The sequence below is a fragment of the Myxine glutinosa genome, chromosome 12 (genome assembly GCF_964187855.1).
Source record: "Myxine glutinosa chromosome 12, kmMyxGlut1.1, whole genome shotgun sequence".
Classification (NCBI taxonomy): domain Eukaryota; kingdom Metazoa; phylum Chordata; class Myxini; order Myxiniformes; family Myxinidae; genus Myxine; species Myxine glutinosa.
The window spans coordinates 11,211,932-11,232,222 of NC_136272.1; the positions used below are offsets into that span (position 1 = coordinate 11,211,932).

The 20,291-nt window shown below is 46.5% G+C and overlaps 1 protein-coding gene across 5 annotated transcripts in view; it reads left to right on the forward strand.

The window, feature by feature from the left end:
* Window positions 1-7,875, forward strand: part of LOC137438222 (E3 ubiquitin-protein ligase Midline-1) — an 86,334-nt gene extending 78,459 nt beyond the window's left edge. For all 5 annotated transcript variants that reach the window (XM_068133296.2, XM_068133295.2, XM_068133299.2 and 2 more), the window contains 3 exons: window positions 1,802-1,963; window positions 6,233-6,425; window positions 6,536-7,875. In XM_068133296.2, coding sequence (XP_067989397.1) covers window positions 1,802-1,963; window positions 6,233-6,425; window positions 6,536-6,890 — 710 coding nt within the window. In that variant the 3' untranslated portion in view covers window positions 6,891-7,875. The remainder of the gene's footprint in view (window positions 1-1,801; window positions 1,964-6,232; window positions 6,426-6,535) is intronic.
* Window positions 7,876-20,291: the final 12,416 nt, after the last annotated feature.

A 20,291-nucleotide genomic window follows, 5' to 3' on the forward strand; every position in this document is an offset into this window, starting at 1 on the left:
CTACTGATTGCTGTTCTCCATTGGTGGTTTGTTCTCCATTGGTGGTTTGTTCTCCATTGGTGGTTTGTTCTTTATTGGTGGCTTGTTCTCCATTGATTGCTTGTTCTCCATTGATTGCTCATTCTCCATTGGTGGCTTGGTGCTTGTTCTCCATTGGTGGCTTGTTCTCCATTGGTGGCTTGTTCTCCATTGGTGGCTTGTTCTCCATTGGTGGCTTGTTCTCCACTGGTGGCTTGTTCTCCATTGGTGGCTTGTTCTCCATTGGTGGCTTGGTCCCCATTGGTTGCTTGTTCTCCATTGGTTGCTTGTTCTTCATTGGTTGCTTGTTCTCCATTGGTTGCTTCTTCTCTATTGGTGGCTTGGTTCTCCATTGGTGGGTTGGTTCTCCATTGATTGCTTGGTCTCCATTGGTGGCTTGGTTCTCCGTTGGTGGCTTGGTTCTCCGTTGGTGGCTTGGTTCTCCATTGGTGGCTTGGTTCTCCATTGGTGGCTTGGTTCTCCATTGGTGGTTTGGTTCTCCATTGGTGGCTTGTGTTACGTGCTCCTCCCCAAACCCCGGTTACGGTGTACCTCCGAGCCTCGAGAGGAGTCACGGCAGAAAGATGTGTTATTCTGTATGTCAAAGATCAATGGTGAAACCACACCAATTGTTACCAACAAACAAGTATTGTATTAAAGTCACACAAGAATAACAGTACAATAACAATATTAATCAATTGTACAACCAATATATCATTCCTATGATGGTACCATCAGTTTCGTACAATATAACTCACTGTGCTCCAAGTGAGCGAAAATAACATTCCCAATGTCTCCATCCCGGCATCAAGCGAAAGTCGAGCCACGCTTCAGTGATCGTCAGAACGATGTCGTATCGAGACCAGAATCCCGTTCGGTTGACAGTCACACTGCCAAAGATAGGCAAAGGTACCCTCAAGAGGTGACTGGGAAAACACACCTTCGGTTATGGACGTTCAACGGCTCCCAATCGACAAACTGCAAATTCCCACTCAAAATCCACGTTACACACACACACCAGGTTACGTCTGGATGCGGTGAAATGGTTGAAGCGAGGGGGAAAACCTGGAGCAATGCGAAATCAGGCGCGAGGTAAAATGGCCAACAGTCCGTTCTCGAGACGTAACGGCATTCTCATGATTCTCTTCGGAATCAACCGCAAAACCTGTCATGCAGGTTTATCTGTCACAGTGATAACAACTCTGTCGCAGGGAATCCCTTTCCCAGGAAACCCCAAAGTTCGCTAGTGACCTCCGTTCGCCAGCGTTTGCTCCAAACCTCCAAGCAGCTCGGCTCCTTGTCCACCTCACTCGCTCCGCCTCTTCTTCCTCTCCCTCCTTCTCTTCTTCCTCGTCTGGTTCCTGATCTGGTTTCCGGTTTCTTTTTAAAACATTAACTTTTTTACCTTTTGAAAACAGTAATTTCTATTTCACTTAAACGATAACAATAATAGTACATGGAACCAAAAATGTTTACAGTGGATGAGAACCACAACAACGGAAGTGACGAATCCGTAACACTTGGTTTTCCATTCGTGGCTTCGTTCTCCATTGATTGCTTGTTCTCCATTGGTTACTTGTTCTCCATTGGTTGCTTGTTCTCCATTGGTTGCGTGCTTTATTTCGTGGTTTAGTCCTGCCTCCTGTCTCGCCCTCAAATGAGCGGCCCAAAATTATGTGCTTGAAGTTGTCACACACACAAATTATATTAATGAGCTGTCAGATTTAACATTTCACTATAAATGTTACACTATCTTTCTATATTCCCACATCTTTGTTTGCAGCACTGTGCAGCAGTGCAGACAGCTGGTTGATTGTGCCCAACGTCCGCCGATGTGAGTACACAGTCCATGGGCTCCAGAGCGGGACACGTTACCTCTTCCTGGTGCGAGCCATCAATCAAGCTGGCAGCCGCAGCAGTCCTTGTGCCACTCTTAAGACCCATAGTAAGTAGCACTCGATGCACTACTGGCTGTTATAATAAGAAAAACATTAATAAACAAGAAAAAGAGCAATCAGAGATTGCAAACCCTCACCAGGATGTATTTGCAGTGGTTTTTAAGGCTTTTGTGTTAAAACAAATATGGCGGCTGAACCACGTGACCGATGACATCATTATTTTTTTCTCCAGCAATTTATTCCTAGATTATGCTCAAGAAATTTCATCTTGATCGGATGACGTTTTGCACTTGTCGAATTATGACGTCATAATGGAGGCACCTATGACATAATTATTCACAGATGTCATTCCACATGGAGAGTTCTTTACAATGAGCCAATTTATATTCAGCGCTTTTGGAGATATAGAGGTGCAAAGTTTTTCGGTTTTTCCAAGATGGCGGCCAAAACACTTGACCGATGACGTCATCATTATTATTTATTTTTTTCCCCTCCAATTTATACCGACATGACACTCAAGAAATTTCATCTTGATAGGATGAAGTTTTGTACTTGTCGAATTATGACGTCATAATGGAGGCACCAGACAAACGAACAGACAAACGGACTCGAATGCAATGCTCTCTCCTCAGGCGAGGGTAAAAATGACACCGAGAAACTCTTATCAGCAAAAGGACGCACAAAGATCCAACCCTAGGTCTAACCCAACCAAAACAACATACCATCAACAAAGTCATTTGTGGACACGATACGCCAAGTGAAATGCTGCAGCTCCAGCCCAGAATGGAGAGCAGTACCCCCATGGCAGTGTGCGTGAGTGCACACCACATACAGAGTGGTTCTAAAGATTGACTTCGCCATGTAGCAGATGTCCATACGTTGCTTGCCTTTAGATGCCATTTTTGGCATGTGTCTGCCCAAAACAAGCTGACAATATGAGTATGACTGAGTAGTCTTTCCATCGTGAGAGCGAGGATGGGTCTCATCTGTGTTAAGGTTGCTCCCAACAGTTTTACATCTTCCTGACATATAATGATGCTGCAACATCCTTTCTCTTGATGAAGGTAGACTATCTGACACAGGGTGGTCATTTTGGGGGGTTTTTTTTTTTTTAAAGAGGTGGAGAGGTCATACATTTATAATCAGAAACAAAAAAGTCCTAATACATTTCTTTATGGCATTCCTACTTCAAAAAAGAGTACGGGGAGAAAATATGTCATGAGAGCAACGTCCTGTTTTCTTATAGGTGCAGGAAGTCTGCCATGATGTAGAATTTGGCATGTCACTTCCCAGTTCACAAAGCTTTGCTTGAATCTCTAACCAGAGACACAAAAGTGATCTTTGCACCGGAATTGTGATGCCAAATACGATTCTTGCCAATGGGTGGCTGTTGTTACAACAATGTGGCTTGTGGCATAGGTACGTAATTATAGGTACACAACTCGACTTCTACATTGAGCTGCCATGCGAATGGGGATTATGAAGCTTAGTTCCGGCTTGAACTGATTTCCAGCATGGAGAAGTTGCTCATGGAGTCATGGCATAAGATGCACACCTTCTCAATAGGACCTTCACGATATGCTCAATGGTTGATCTTCTGGTCTTGCACCCCCTGCTCTTTTCGTGCGTTGTCCCTCTCAGGTTTCTGCAGGGCCCACAGGGTCCACCGCCAACTCCCATCTGGTGAAACGACCTAAATCCAGGATCACTGCTCACCTCCACTCATTTGCTCTTCTTTTTTCACGCCTGTTGAATCAACTTCCACATCCTCTTCAAGCTCATTCTTCCCTCCAGGTCTTCAAGACAGCTGATCATCACCATCTCAGACTGTCCCTAAACCCCAATCCTAAACCATGATCTTTTCTACCCTCATTCACCCTCAATCCCATCCTAATCCCTCATCCTTCCAAATTTTCAGTTTTTCCCTCCTGAGAGTTTCCTTCTGTATCTATCTTGTCCACCCCATACATCCATTTCTGTCCCCCAATCCTCCCCACACACATTGTTTGTCCATGTCTCCCTCTATCTTGTCTCTCAACTCCGCTGTTGGTGTTCTCTCTCCTCTCCCTGCTGTTCATATTGTCCTGTTATGTCCTGATCCGTTCAGTGTACTATTTCTTCCACGAGCCTCGACTTTGTATACAAATAAATAAATAAAAGCCTAATACCACTGCATAGTTTTGGACAGCGAATACACTCTTTTACTCTTTCTCCCTTTTTTTTTTTCCCCTCTCACGCTCACTCTCATTCTCACTCTCAATCTCACTCACTCACACACTTTCTCTCTTTCTCTCTCTCTCTCTCTCTCTCTCACTCTCTGACTCTCTCACTCACTCACTCCCTTTCACTCACTCACTCTCTCTCTCACTCTATGACTCTCACTCTCTGACTCTCTCACTCACTCACTCCTTTTCACTCACTCACTCTCTCTCACTCTCTGACTCTCGCTCTCTGACTCTCTCACTCACTCCCTTTCACTCACTCACACTCTCTCTCTCACTCTATGACTCTTGCTCTCTGACTCTCTCTCACTCACTCACTCCCTTTCACTCACTCACTCTCTCTCACTCTCTGACTCTCGCTCTCTGACTCTCTCACTCACTGCCTCTCAATCTCGCTCTCTCTCTCTCTCTCACTCTCTGACTCTCTCACTCACTCCCTCTCAATCTCGCTCTCTCTCTCTCGCTCTCTCTCTCACTCTCTCACTCTCTCTCTCTCACATTCTCTCTCACACTCTCTCACACTCTCTCTCACACTCTCTCTCTCACACTCTCTCTCACACTCTCTCTCTCACACTCTCTCTCTCACACTCTCTCTCACACTCTCTCTCACACTCTCTCTCACTCACACTCTCTCTCACACTCTCTGACTCTCTCACTCACTCCCTCTCAATCTCGCGCTCTCTCTCGCTCTCTGACTCTCTCACTCACTCTCTCTCAATCTCGCTCTCTCTCTCTCTGACTCTCTCACTCACTCTCTCTCAATCTCGCTCTCTCTCTCTCTCTGACTCTCTCACTCACTCCCTCTCAATCTCTCTCTCTCTCTCTCTGACTCTCTCACTCACTCCCTCTCAATCTCTCTCTCGCTCTCTGACTCTCTCACTCACTCCCTCTCAATCTCGCTCTCTCTCTCTCGCTCTCTGACTCTCTCACTCACTCCCTCTCAATCTCTCTCTCGCTCTCTTACTCTCTCACGCACTCCCTCTCAATCTCGCTCTCTCTCTCTCTCTCGCTATCTGACTCTCTCACTCACTCCCTCTCAATCTCGCTCTCTGACTCTCTCTCTCTCTCTCACTCCCTCTCAATCTCGCTCTCTCTCTCGCTCTCTGACTCTCTTTCTCTCTTTCTCTCACTCACTCTCTCTCAATCTCGCACTCTCTCTCTCACTCTCTGACTCTGTCTCTCTCACTCCCTCTCAATCTCGCTCTCTCTCACTCTCTGACTCTCCCACTCACTCCCTCTCAATCTCTCTGTCTCTGTCTGTCTCTCTGTCTTTCTGTCTCTCTGTCTCTCTCTCTCTCTATCTCACTCACTCCCTCTCAATCTCGCGCTCTATCTTGCTCTCTGACTCTCTCACTCACTCCCTCTCACTCACTCACACTCTCACTCTCTGAATCTCTCACTCACTCCCTCTTAATCTCGCTCTCGCTCTTTGACTCTCTCTGGCTCTGTCTGTCTCTCTCTATCTCTCTCACTCACTACTCCCACTCACTTACTCTCTCTGTCTCATTCTGTCTCTCTCTCACCCCCCCCCCCCCCCCCCCGTCATGCTATCCGGCCTCTCATCTATCTATAATTCCAGTAATCTCTGTGTGTATGTGTGTGTGTATGTGTGTGTGTCTGTGTGTCTGTGTGTCTGTGACCGCTGTTTCTCGACAACCACGGGTCCGATATACTTGAAACTTGCCAGGTATATTGCTGGGGACCTGAGGATGTGCCTTTTCAAGGTTTCATATTAATCGGAGAAGTAGTTACCGAGCTATGGCGATTTAGCCGTTCGCCGTTCGCTTTGGCTTTGCGAATGGACCAAACCATTTCATGTAAATAGAGGGGGGGGGGGGGGTTCTACCGTACTCGCAAGCCGTTCGCTTTGGCTTTGCGAATGGACCAAACCATTTCATGTAAATAGAGGGGGGGGGGGGGGTTCTGTGGTCGTTACTGCCACGTGGTTTCAAAGTTTTTTTTTGTTGTTGTTGTTTGCACGCATGTTTTTTTGCACCCACGTACGGGCACGCCCTAGTGATGATAATGCTTACAAAGAGATTAGAATAATTAGAATCAATCTTCACTATTGAGGTGTCCTCCCTCCTATTGTAGGCCAGCCTTTCAAGCTGGATGCTGAATCGGCACACAAGAAGCTGCGCATCTCGCACAACGAGCTGTCAGTGCATGGAGGAGAGGGCCCGACGAGAAGGCTACACGGTTCCCGTGGAAACTATGCCGTGGCTGGGAACCTGCTCCTGGACAGTGGCAGGCATTACTGGGAGGTGCACATTCACAACTGCACCTGGTGGGTGGCAGCACAAGTGGAAGCGATTTTGAATGAAAACGTGCATATTTGGCTGACATGCTGACCATGATATGAAAGGTGATTGTGGGGATTTCCTGTTGCTCTTGCAGCTTTGCTGTTGGCATTGCCAACACATCGACACCACGACAAGCCTGGCTGGGTGGCACCTCCGTGGCATGGTCACTGTGTCGTGTGCGGGGTGGCTCCTGCATCATCAGAGGCAACGGCGCGGACGTGCCATTGGGTCCACGCCCTTCACTGCGCTGGCTGGGACTCATGCTCGACTACGACGGGGGATCATTGTCCTTCTACGATGCTGCCGTAAAGCGCTGCATATTCTCTCTCGCCGTTGCGTTCTCACAGCCGCTCCTGCCAACGTTTGCACTTTGGGATGGAGAAATGAGCGTTCTCACAGGACTTCCGATACCTGACTACATTGATCAAAGGGAGTCGGTTCCAGATTAAATGGAAGGATGAGCTCACTCCCCAAGTGTGCTTTTTTTTGCAAGGCTCTTTAATGTGAGGGAACTGTTTATGACCTCAGAACATGTTATCAAGCCACTGCATGAACCAGAGATATGTCAGTATAGAGGGATCTCCATGATGCAGTGACTTGTGTTCGTCTTCCTGTTCAGTGGCCACGACTAGCACCGCGACACATCCAAGAAAGCTTGCAGTCATGAAATCAGCACGTCTGATAGACATGGAGGCAACGGGCAAGCGTTCTTCTCAGTGGACAATCCAGGTTTCTCCTTGAATGACATGAAGTCTGTGCACGGATCTACAGAAGACGTAACGAGCGATGTGCCCGTCTGTGTCGAGGCTGCCACAAATATTCCACGTGGAAGTGTAATGATGTGGGTGGCGTTGCTGAAACCTTTCTCACCAACTTGATCCGTATCCATGGCGATCCGATGGGAGATCGACACCTTAATGAGATGTTCCTTCAACAACATGGTCCACAACTCATCGTTATGCATGATAACACTCCTGCTCACAGGGCCATTCAAACAAGGAATGTTCTTGTCAATGCCAACGTCAATGTCTTGGCACAGAGGTCTGCCATCTCCCAGATTTAAATCCAATTGAACATCTTTGGAATATCATTGATTGTCACATTCGAACCTTGCCAACACCGCGACGGGTCCTTAATGAGCTTCAACAGGAGCTGATTCGGACATGGAATGCCATTCCCAAGGTTCAGATTTGAGTGCTCACACAGTCGATGTGATGACAGTGCAATGCAGTGATTGCTGCCGGAGGTGGACACACCTGGTGTTTTGAATGTTACTTCCACAGTTAAATAGCGATATGAAAATCTTCCCCACAATGCAGCATTACCTGATTAGGTCACTGAATTGGACATGTAATTATTCAGCATTTATCTGTCAAAGGTTTGCACCTCACATGTGTCCCATGATGTCACATAAATAAATTGCATCAACCACAATCACGTGTTCGGTTTGTTATGATGGAGAGCGTGCGCGCGAGAACCCTGCATGCACAGCTGTATTTTAATTTAATTACTCGGCCAAAGCAATGATGCATACCCAGCAAGTAGGACAGCACAGTAGGGGTATCACCTTGATTAAAAACATCCACCTGGTCACACATTGGAGAAGGTAATGATATTCTATACTTTTTTTGTTGGAATGTGTTGCGATGGCTCTTTCAAGTCTTAACAAAACCCAAAGATGGCAAATAATTGGAATGAACAGTACCGAGATGGCCCACAGTGAAATTGGACGTCAACTTAACTTCCACCAGACTGTTGTCAGCAGATTGGTCCACAAACATCAACTTAACTTACATCAGATTGTGGGCAGCAGACTGGTCCTCAAACGTCAACTTAACTTCCACCAGATTGTTGTCAAAAAACTTCTCCGCAAACATGAACTTAATTTACATCAGATTGTGGGCAGCAGATTGGTCCGCAAACATTAACTTAACTTCCATCAGACTGTTGTCAGCAGACTGGTCCGCAAATGTAAACTTAACTTCCACCAGATTGTGGGCAGCAGACTGGTCCGCAAACATCAACTTAAATTCCACCAGACTGTTGTCAGAAAACTGCTCCGCAAACATCAACTTAATTTATATCAGATTGTGGGCAGCAGACTGGTCTGCAAACATCAACTTAACTTCCACCAGATTGTGGGCAGCAGATTGGTCCGCAAACGTCAACTTAACTTCCATCAGACTGTTGTCAGCAGACTAGTCCGCAAACATCAACTTAACTTCCACCAGATTGTGGGCAGCAGACTGGTCTGCAAACATAAACTTCACTTCTGCCACATTGTGGGCAGCAGACTGGTCTGCAAACATCAACCTAACGTCCACCAGATTGTGGGCAGCAGATTGGTCAGCAAACATCAACTTAACTTCCACCAGATTGTGGGCAGCAGACTGGTCCGCAAACGTCAACTTAACTTCCACCAGATTGTTGGCAGCAGACTGGTCCGCAAACGTCAACTTAACTTCCATCAGATTGTGGGCAGCAGATTGGTCCGCAAAACATCAACTTAACTTCCACCAGATTGTGGGCAGCAGATTTGTCCGCAAAGGTCAACTTAACTTCCATCAGACTGTTGTCAGCAGTCTGGTCCACTAACGTCAACTTAACTTCCATCAGATTCTGCTCAGCAAACTGGTCCGCAAACATCAACTTAACTTCCACCAGATTGTGGGCAGCAGATTGGTCCGCTAACATCAACTTAACTTCCACCAGATTGTGGGCAGCAGATTGGTCCGCAAACATCAACTTAACTTCCACCAAATTGTGGGCAGCAGACTGGTCCGCAAACGTCAACTTAACTTCCATCAAATTGTGGTCAGCAGACTGGTCTGCAATCATCAACTTAACTTCCACCAGATTGTGGGCAGCAGATTGGTCTGCAAACATCAACTTAACCTCCACCAGATTGTGGGCAGCAGACTGGCCCGCAAACATCAACTTAACTTCCACCAGATTGTGGGCAGCAGACTAATACCGCAAACATCAACTTAACTTGCACCAGATTGTGGGCAGCAGATTGGTCTGCAAACATCAACTTAACTTCCACCAGATTGTGGGCAGCAGATTGGACCGCAAACATCAACTTAACTTCCATCAGATTGTGGGCAGCAGACACCAGACTGTGCTTCACTTATTTCTACGAATGTATAATCATATGCAGCGCAGTGGCATAAGGAAACTGTGTATTGTACATCGTTCCTTTGCTATTCCATCTCTCGGTGCTGCACGACGCGTCATCGCCGGGCACCGAAGGGGGCCTGGCAATGATGCGCGCTGAAAGGAAGTACTCAGTTTTCACTCCGGTTTTTTTTTCTTGTTACCCTCGCCAGAGGAGAGGGTATTGTTGCATTTGAGACCATTTGTTACTTGCCAGAAAAGATTCCGGCAAGTATGTTGGTTGGTTGGTTTGTCTGTCTGTCTGTTTGTGCGCAGTACTACGTCTACACCGTTGCACAAAGCATCGCCATACTTTACACACATATTTGTCTTGCCCTGGAATAGACTGTGCCCAATGTTTAACTCTCGAGGCACAAGGCCTTCATTATGACGTCATAATTCGATAATTCGACAAGTACAAAACTTCATCCAATCAAGATGCAATTTCTTGAGCGCCATGTCGGCATAAACTGGTGGAGAAATTTTTTATGACGTCATCGGTCACGTGGTTCGGCCGCCATCTTGGAAAAACCGAAAAACTTTGCACCTCCATATCTCCGAAAGTGCTGAATAGAAAATATTGAGACGTGGCTCATTGTAAAGAACTCTCCATTGGGAATAAAATATGTTAATGATGATGTCATAGGTGCCTCCATTATGACGTCATAATTCAACATGTACAAAACTTCATCCGATTAAGATGAAATTTCTTGAGCATAATCTAGGAATAAATTAGTTTAGAAAACAAATAATGATGACGTCACCGGTCACGTGGTTCGGCCGCCATATTTTTAATTCCGGCAAGGCCTCGGTCACTGACCGATTTTTCATCTGTCTGTCTGTTTGTCTGCACAGAATAAATATGATTTTTGTGCAACCGTTGGTCTGATTGACAGGAATTTTTCACCATAGATGCACCTCGACCTGTATAATTTTTACGGCATAGCCCATAGGGAAAAGCAGTCGAGAACAGTGTTTGTATTGTTGTGGATCTCGCCGCCGGCCTTCTCCCCTTACCAAAGGGGGATTAGTCCCCTTGTTTTTGACTGGCCGACGGGACCCGGGACCTATGACGTCCTTCCCGGACAGCGCGAAATAGGGTATTACGACTAGAATCGCTATTACCTAATTACTCGCGCTGCCCTGAAACGAGGAAATAAGCCCCGCATGAATCGCGCGTGTTGAGACGCCGAGCGGTGCGTACACACGATCCATGCCGTTTAGATGGTGGACCCGGTTCTAGCGATCTTGTTCGTACCACGCTTAGTCAATGGATAAATCACAAAAGCGGTCGAATTGGAAAAGGAAGAACAGAATTTATTTACATTATTTACAATGGTTCAGAGAAAAGAGGACACAGTGCAGCCTTAAAAGTCTTAACTTACTACCCAGGACAAACGGGCCCGACACACACTCACACGGGGCTTGCAGCTGCAGGATGTTGGTCCGCATCCAAGGATGGCTCTCGTGCAGCTCCCTACGGTCTCCGGCTCATCCCGTGCAGATGGTAAGTAGAGGGGCAGGAGCTCTCCGCGTGTCGTTTGGCACACAAGAGTTAATACGGGCCGATTTGGTAGGGAGCGGACTTCGGCGGTTAGCGGTGATCACTGGTGGCTATTACCGCGTTTACTCGTGTGGCTGAAGTAAGCGCTACTTGCCACCAGCGCGTCTTGCTGCCTTTCCTTTGGCGCGTACGTTATACTCGAGATATAGTGCAATGCCTCCAGAGCGAGCGATGCGAATCAAGTTCTTCAAAGTCCTCTTGATCAACAAGTCCTCTCACGTGCGCTCTCCCCTTGCGAGTCCTTTGGGTTCTCCAAGTTCTGCTGGTAAGTCCTTCCAAGGGCTTTGTGCAATCACTTATATAGGTACACCCCGCGAACCTTCTAGAACTCACCAGACGCGCCTCTCCACACCCCCTCACGCCATGCCGTTAGAGCCCTGGTTGGCTGGTGGCTCTTACCGTCATCGCCTCTGACGCTCCGCCTTGACGCCGCCCCACCCAGACCTCGCGCTCCTCCTTCTTCTCAGGCCTATCTCGTGTTACTCGACTAGTGAGCGAGCAAAGGGCAGCAAATGCTGCAGGCAGCCAAAGCGTAATAACTGAGTGGGCAGCCAAATGGGGCACGGGATCAATTATGCCCATTGAGGTGAAATTGGAGGGTGGACGCAAAATGACCGGGACCTAAACTCATGTCTTTACACAACGCAGATATTACTAGGGGAAATGGCCTATACTTACACATACTATGACATAACTAATACTACAGGTGGCCTATGTGTTGCTCGTGGACTAACTATGGGGGGCGACCCTTTAACCTTTAATGATCAATATGTGCAAATCTCAAAACCGTAGCAGTATGTATGTATTGTTACGGATTCGTCACTTCCGTTGTTGTGGTTCTCATCCACTGTAAAGATTTTTGGTTGCATGTACTATTATTGTTATCGTTTCAGTGAAATAGAGATAACTATTTTCAAAAGGTAAAAAAAAGTTAGTGTTTTAAAAAGAAACCGGAAACCGGATCGGGAACTGGACGAAGAGGAAGAAGAAGAAGAAGAGGAGGCAGAGCGAGTAAGGTCGAGAAGGAGCCGAGCTGCCTTGAGGTCTGGAGCAAACGCTGACGAACGGGGGTCACTAGCGAACTTTGGGGTTTCCTGGGAAAGGGATTCCTGCGACAGAGTTGTTATCGCTGTGACAGATAAACCTGCGTGACAGGTTTTGCGGTTGATTCCGAAGAGAATCATTGCAGTGCCGTTACGTCTCAAGTACGGGCCGTAGGCCATTTTGCCTCGTGCCGGATTTCGGATCGCTCCAGGTTTTCCACCTCGCTTCAACCATTTCACCGCATCCAGACGTAACCTGGTGTGTGCATTTAACGTGGGTTTTGAGTGTGAATTTGCGGTTCGCCGATTGGGAGCCGTTGAACGTCCATACCCGAAGGTGTGATTTCCCAGCCGCCTCTTGAGGACACCTTTGCCTATCTTTGGCAGTGTGACTGTCAACTGAGCGGGATTCTGGTCTCGATACAACATCGTTCTGACGATCACTGGAGTGGATCGACTTTGGATTGAAGCCGGAACCAACTTTGGCTTGATGCCGGGATAGAGACATTGGGAATGTTATTTTCGCTCACTTGGAGCACAGTGAGTTATATTATACGAAACTGATGGTACCATCATAGGAATGATATATTGGTTGTACAATTGATTAATATTGTTATTGCTATTATTCTTGTGCGACCTTAATACAATACTTGTTTGTTGGTAACAATTGGTGTGGTTTCACCATTGATCTTTGACACACAGAATAACACATCTTTCTGCCGTGACTCCTCTCGGGGCTCGGAGGTACACCGTGACCGGAGTTTGGGGAGGAGCACGTAAATTGGGGACTCGTCTGGGATATTATTCCCTAACATTCCCAAAATTCCCAAATTTGGAATTTTCTAACATTCCCAAAATTTTCAAAAAATTTAATTTTTTTTTGTGTGAAGGTTAACAGGTGCTAACTGATAGTCACCATGGTGTTTGACGCAGAAAAGGTTGCGGCGTCCCCTAATGAGGCACAGTTCCAGGCGTTAAAATGTCGGAACTCATGATATTGGCCAAATAGTTTAACTTGGAGGTCTGAGTTAGTATGAAGAAAGCAGAGATTCAGACATTGGTGGTAGAGTCTCTCGTGGGACAAGGAACATGGGAAGAGGCAGCCTTGGATTGGTTACCCGAGGAAAAAGGAAATGTGGAGCTCCGGAAAATGGAGATGCAACTGCAGAGCCAGGAAAGGTTAAAAGAGTTGGAATGGAAAGCCGAGGAAAGAAGAGCAAAGGAAAGAGCAGAACAGGAACGAGCACTCGAGGAAAGAAGAGCAGAGGAAAGGAGAGCTGAAAAGGACCTTGAGGAGAGAAGAGCAGAGGAACGGAGAGCTGAAGAAGAAAGAATAGCAGTGGAAAGAGCAGAGGATAGGAGAGCCGAAAGGGAGTTAAAGGAACGGGACATGGATTATCAGAAGGAACTTAAACTCAAGGAGCTGGAATTACTGGGAGAACGGAGAGAAGTAGTATCCATGCCGGCTAGTTCGACAACTAGTGAGAACTCTTGGGATGTTGGGAGGCATTTGAGGCTGGTTCCACCCTTCAATGAAAAGGATGTAGCCAAGTTTTTTTACATTGTGAGAAAGTGGCTCAAATGCTAAAATGGCCTGTGGGGTCCTGGACTATGTTAGTGCAAAGTGTTCTGGTGGGGAAAGCTCAAGATATATTTTCGGCTTTACCGATTGACCAATGTGCAGATTATGAGATAGTGAAGAACGCCATTCTCAAAGCCTATGAATTGGTCCCTGAAGCTAACCGGCAAAAATTCAGGAATGCCAGGAAGAGGGAGAGTGAGACCCATGTGGAGTTTGCCAGAATGAAGGAAACCATGTTTGATAGGTGGTGTGACTCGGAGGAGATTGGGAAAGACTTCAACCTGTTACGACAATTGATTTTGTTTCGTACAATATAACTCACTGTGCTCCAAGTGAGCGAAAAGAGGAACATTCCCCAATGTCTCTATTCCAGCATCAAGCCCAAGTCGATCCGCTCCAGTGATCGTCAGAACGATGTCCAATCGAGACCAGAATCCCATTCGGATGACAGTCACAGTCCCGCTGCCAAAGCTGCGCAAAGGCGACTGGGAAATCACACCCTCAGGTATGGACGTTCCACGGCTCCCGATCGGCGAACCGCAGATTTCCCACTCAAAAGCCACGTTACACATACACACCAAATTAACGTCTGGATGCGGTGAGAATGGTTGAAGCGAAGTGAAAAACCTTGAGCGATGCGCAAAGCGCGCGAGTCAAAATGGCCGACGGCCCGTTCTCGTGGCGTTAACGGCACTCCGATGATTCTCGTCGGAATCAACCGCAAAACCTGTCACGCAGGTTTATCTGTCACAGCGATGATAACTCTGTCACCGGAATCCCTTTCCCGGGAAACCCAAAGTTCACACGTGACCCTCATTCGCCAATCGTTCGCTACCTCGAAGCAGCTCGGCTTCTTGTCCGACTCACTCGCTCCGCCTTATCTTCCTCCTCTTCCTCTTCATCGTTTTCCGGTTCCGGTTTCATTTAAAACATTAACTTTTTTACCCTTTTGAAAATAGTAATCTCTATCTCCCTTAAACGACAACAATAATAGTACATGGAATCAAAAATGTTTACAGTGGATTAAAACCACAACAACGGAAGTGACGAATCCGTAACAATCTGGATGAAAAGAAAGTACCAGAGTTGTATGAGGCAGCAACCGTAGCAGATGACTATGCCTTGACACACAGGTTGGGTTCCACAAACCTAACTTCCCGCCTAAAGTTAGCCAGGGGAGTTATGGTAAATCAGGTTCGGAGAACAGATTTTAATGGAGGCGGCCGAGAGAGGACTATGAGGACTATGGGGACAAATCTGATACCACGACTTTTAGGGATCAGAAGACTGCAGTTCCAAGACATACTTATCTTCCGGGGGGCCCGAAGCAGACCACGAGTTTTTATTCCGGGCCTACTTGCGCTTTTTGCAAGAAACCTGGGCATTTGATGTCCCAATGTTATGCCCTGAAAAGGAAAAATCAGGAGCGGAGTCAAACTAGTGCAACTCCGAATGCATTGGCCAATGCGAGAAATCGTCCTTGGAGGACAGTGCCTTGTGAAGGTTCCCGTGCCAAAGTTACGGCATCACAGAACGACCTTGTCCAAGAGGGTTCCCGCCTAAAGTAACCTTTTATTTCAGAGGGGTTTGTGTCACTAGATGGGGACTTAACGAACCAGAGACCTGTTAGGGTATTGAGGGACACAGGAGCACATCAATCTTTGATGCTTGAGGGCATTTTGCCATTGTCAGAGAAGACGGCAACTGGTGTTAGTGTTCTTTTACAGGGGGTTGGTGGCTATGTTAAAGCTCCTCTTCATGTCATCCATTTGGAGTCTGAGTTGGTGTCAGGACCGGTCACCATAGGTTTACAAGCCACTCTTCCTGTAGAGGGAATATCTTTTATTATCGGGAATGATTTGGCCGGTTGTCGAGTTTCTGGTAATCCAATGTTGGTTGAAAAGCCCAGTATGGAAAATAACACCGCACAGGTAGAGCAGGAGATTCTGGGTATCTTTCCATCCTGTGCAGTGACTCGTGCTATGGGTAGGAAGCACTCAAAATAGAAAGATGAGGAAGGCGATGTGGATTTGAGTTCCTCAGAAGTATTGGATGAAAATTCTGAAAGAGATAATAGAAAAGGGAGTGACATCAAGGAACCGAAGGAAAAGGTGGCATCTGGACCAAAAGAGGAAATGGAGTGTCAGTCGGAGACATCTGCGAACGAGGTTGAACAAACGGTGCTGGTCCGAAAGAGACTTGTTGAAGAACAAGGAGATTTGGAGATCCAGAGTTTGTTTGGTAAAGCCGTTACAGAGGAAGAGGCTATGAAGATACCTGTTGGTTACTTCATGAAAGGGGAAATACTCATGAGAAAATGGAGACCACCGGAGGTGCCAGCAAACGATGAGTGGAAAGTTCATGACCAAATTGTGGTGCCACCGCCGTACCGGAAGGAGATATTGAGTTTGGCGCATGAGACACCTTTGGCCGGGCACCTTGGAGTGAACAAGACATGTGACAGAATATTGGTACATTTTTCTGGCCAGGATTGCGACGTGATGTGGCGGAGTTCTGTCAATCTTGCCACTCTTGCCAGCTGGTGGGAAAACCTAATCAGAAAGTCCCATCCGCACCTTTAAAACCAATTCCAGCTTTCGAAGAGCCATTCAGCCGAGTCATTTATTGACTGTGTCGGCCCTTTACCTAAAACTAAGGCCGGACATCAGTGACCATCATGCACGCTTCCACAAGGTTCCCAGAGGCAGTGCCTCTTAGAAAAATTACTGCGGCAGTTATTGCGAAGGCCTTGATTAAATTTTTCACTTTGGTTGGCCTACCTAAGGTCATCCAGTCTGATCAGGGTTCCAATTTCATGTCAACACTTTTTCAGCAAGTGGTATACCTGTTGGGAGTGGAGCAAGTAAGATCAAGTACTTACCATCCCGAGAGCCAAGGGGCCTTGGAAAGGTTTCACCAGACATTGAAGAATATGATCAGAACGTATTCTTTTGAATGTGACAAGGATTGGGATGAAGGAATACCCTTATTGTTGTTTGCTATGAGGGAATCCGTTCAGGGGTCATTGGGGTTCAAACCTTTTGAACTTGTGTTTGGACACGCAGTGCGAGGACCGTTGAATATGGTGAAAGAACAGTGGCTACAGGAGGAGTCACAGTCAACAGTGGTGGAGTATGTGTCAACGGTTAGGCACACATTGGCAAAGGCTCGTGAAGTTGCGAGAAGCAACTTGAAAGTGACAGGATAAAATGAAAGTGAGACATGACAAGAAATCTCAGATAAGAAATTTCAGTCCTGAGGACCAGGTGTTAGTGTTGCTTCCTGTTCCAGGTCAGCCACTACAGGCTAGATATTTTGGTCCCTATGCAATCGAATGGGGGGTTAATGAAACAGATTACGTGGTGACAACTCCCGACTGATGGAAAAAGCGGCAGCTGTGTCATGTCAACCGACTGAAGAAATATCATGAGAGGAAGCCTGTGGATTGTGGAAGAAATGGTTCCTGTCTCACCTGTCGCGCCTGCAGTCGGGGTGCAAGAGAATCCAGAGGTTGAGGCCGGTGTGAAGTTTGATAACTTTGATGACCAGGCTTGTCCCAGATTGACGAACACAGAAGTGTTGAGTCATTTAGATGAGAAATGAGGTCATTTGACGAGGGAACAACAAGGACAACTGTCCAGCCTAATTTTTGAGTTTGCACATTTGTTCACAGATGTACCTGGTCGTACTGACCTGGTATATCATGTATTGGGGTGGGGGAAGCCACTCCTGTGAAGCAACACCCCTATCGGATGAACCCTGTGAAGATGGAGTATCTTCGGAAGGAGGTTCAGTATATGTTGGAGAATGACATCATCGAACCAGGCAGCAGTGAATGGAGCTCACCATGTGTGTTGGTTCCAAAACCCGATGGCAGTTTTCGCTGTTGTACGGATTTAAAACGGGTTAATGCAGTGACCAAGACCGACTCAGATCCCATCCCGAGGATTGATGACTGTATTGATAGAATAGGCCCAGCTAAATTTGTAACTAAGTTTGTCTTGCTGAAAGGGTATTGGCAGCTTCCTCTTACTGATAGAGCCAAGGAAATCTCGGCTTTAGTCACACCAAATGGGTTGTATCAGTACAAGGTTCTTCCCTTTGGATTGAAAAACGGGCCTGCTACATTTCAACGGCTGATTAATAAGCTTATTGCAGACCTTGAGGGGGTGGAGGCTTATCTGGATGATGTCATCATCCACACTATGACCATGGAAGATCATATTAAACAAATTCAGGCATTTTTCAAGAAACTGACCGAGGCAGGGTTGACCATCAACTTATCGAAGAGCGAGTTTGTAAAAGCACAGGTGGTGTTCCTAGGACATGTAGTAGGTCAGGGTCAGGTGCAACAGGTGACAGCCAAGATAGAAGCCATTGATCGCTTCCAAGTTCCAAAAGGGAAGAAGGAGCTTATGAGATTCTTGGGAATGGCGGGTTGGTATCGGCGGTTCTGCAGGGATTTTCTGATGTGGTAGCCCCTTTAACGAATTTGCTGAGGAAAGAGACCACGTTTGTTCGGGGTGACAAATGTCAGGCTGCCTTTGCCCACGTCAAAGCAATATTAATAAGCTCTCCTGTCCTAGCAACCCCGGATTTTCAAGCACCTTTCAAGTTGGCCATTGATGCAAGTGATGTGGGGGCTGGGGCAGTTCTATTACAGGAAGATGAGGATGGAGTGGATCACCCGGTGTGCTACTATTCCAAAAAGTTTAACAAACATCAGGCAAATTATGCCACTGTGGAAAAAGAGACCCTTGCTCCCCTGCTAGCGCTTCAGCATTATGAGGTGTATCTGGGAACTACTACCTTTCCTATAAGTCTTCACTGATCACAACCCCTCAACCTTCATTCAAAAAATGAAAAATAAAAATCAGAGGTTGATGAGATGGAGTTTGGCTTTGCAGGAGTTCAACTTGGAAATTGAGCATGTAAAGGGCAGGGACAATGTCGTTGCTGATGCTTTATCCAGAGTGAACTAACTTTGGAAATTCCTGTGGGTTGTTTGGAAGTTTTGTTGCATTGTTTTGGGGAATATTAATTATTGTTGCTCACGTGAATTGATCATTTGGGGGTGAGTTTTACTTTTGTTTGTTAAAAGGGTTTTTGCTTGCAAAGAAAGTTTTCACTATGTTCCAGCTTTCTTTCTTGAGGGGGGGGGGGGGGGGGGAAGGGTTACGGATTCGTCACTTCCGTTGTTGTGGTTCTCATCCACTGTAAACATTTTTGGTTGCATGTACTATTATTGTTATCGTTTCAGTGAAATCGAGATAACTATTTTCAAAAGGTTAAAAAAAAGATCGTGTTTTAAAAAGAAACCGGAAACCGGATCGGGAACCGGACAAACAGAAAGAAGAAGAAGAAGAGGAGGCGAGCGAGTAAGGTTGAGAAGGAGCCGAGCTGCCTTGAGGTCTGGAGCAAACGCGGGTCACTAGCGAACTTTGGGGTTTCCTGGGAAAAGGATTCCTGCGACAGAATTGTTATCGCTGTGACAGATAAACCTGCATGACAGGTTTTGCGGTTGATTCCGAAGAGAATCATTGCAGTGCCGTTACATCTTGAGAACGGGCCGTTGGCCATTTTGCCTCGTGCACGATTTCGGATCACTCCAGGTTTTTCACCTCGCTTCAACCATTTCACCGCATCCAGACGTAACCTGGTGTGTGTGTGTGTAACGTGGATTTTGTGTGAATTTGCGGTTCGCCGATTGGGAGCCGTTGAACGTCCATACACGAAGGTGTGATTTCCCAGCCGCCTCTTGAGGACACTTTTGCCTATCTTTGGCAGTGTGACTGTCAACCGAGCGGGATTCTGGTCTCGATACAACATCGTTCTGACGATCACTGGAGTGGATCGACTTTGGCTTGAAGACGGAACCAACTTTGGCTTGATGCCGGGATAGAGACATTGGGAATGTTAATTTCGCTCACTTGGAGCACAGTGAGTTATATTATACGAAACTGATGGTACCATCATAGGAATGATATATTGGTTGTACAATTGATTAATATTGTTATTGCTGTTATTCTTGTGTGACCTTAATACAATACTTGTTTGTTGGTAACAATTGGTGTGGTTTCACCATTGATCTTTGACACAGAATAACACATCTTTCTGCCGTGATCCCTCTCGGGGCTCGGAGGTACACCGTGACCGGGGTTTGGGGAGGAGCACGTAACAGTATGTATGTATGAATGTATGTATGTCCCCTCAAACGTATGCCAATCAGAGCTGAGGATCTGATCACATGACAGGGTGATGTAATTAAGTCTGATGTCATTACGGAGTACAACGGCTGACTCCACACTCCCTTTGATTTCTTTGCTGTTCACGCCGAATATATCATCGAACCTGTTAAATATCACAATCGCCGTGCCCTACCTGAACGTTTTTCAGTGTGAAACACAAACATACCGATTGTTAAAACGATCATCAAATATCAAAAGCATAGACGTTACGAATCTTACAACAACACAACACGTATAGGCCTTAGGCTTCATGCCTT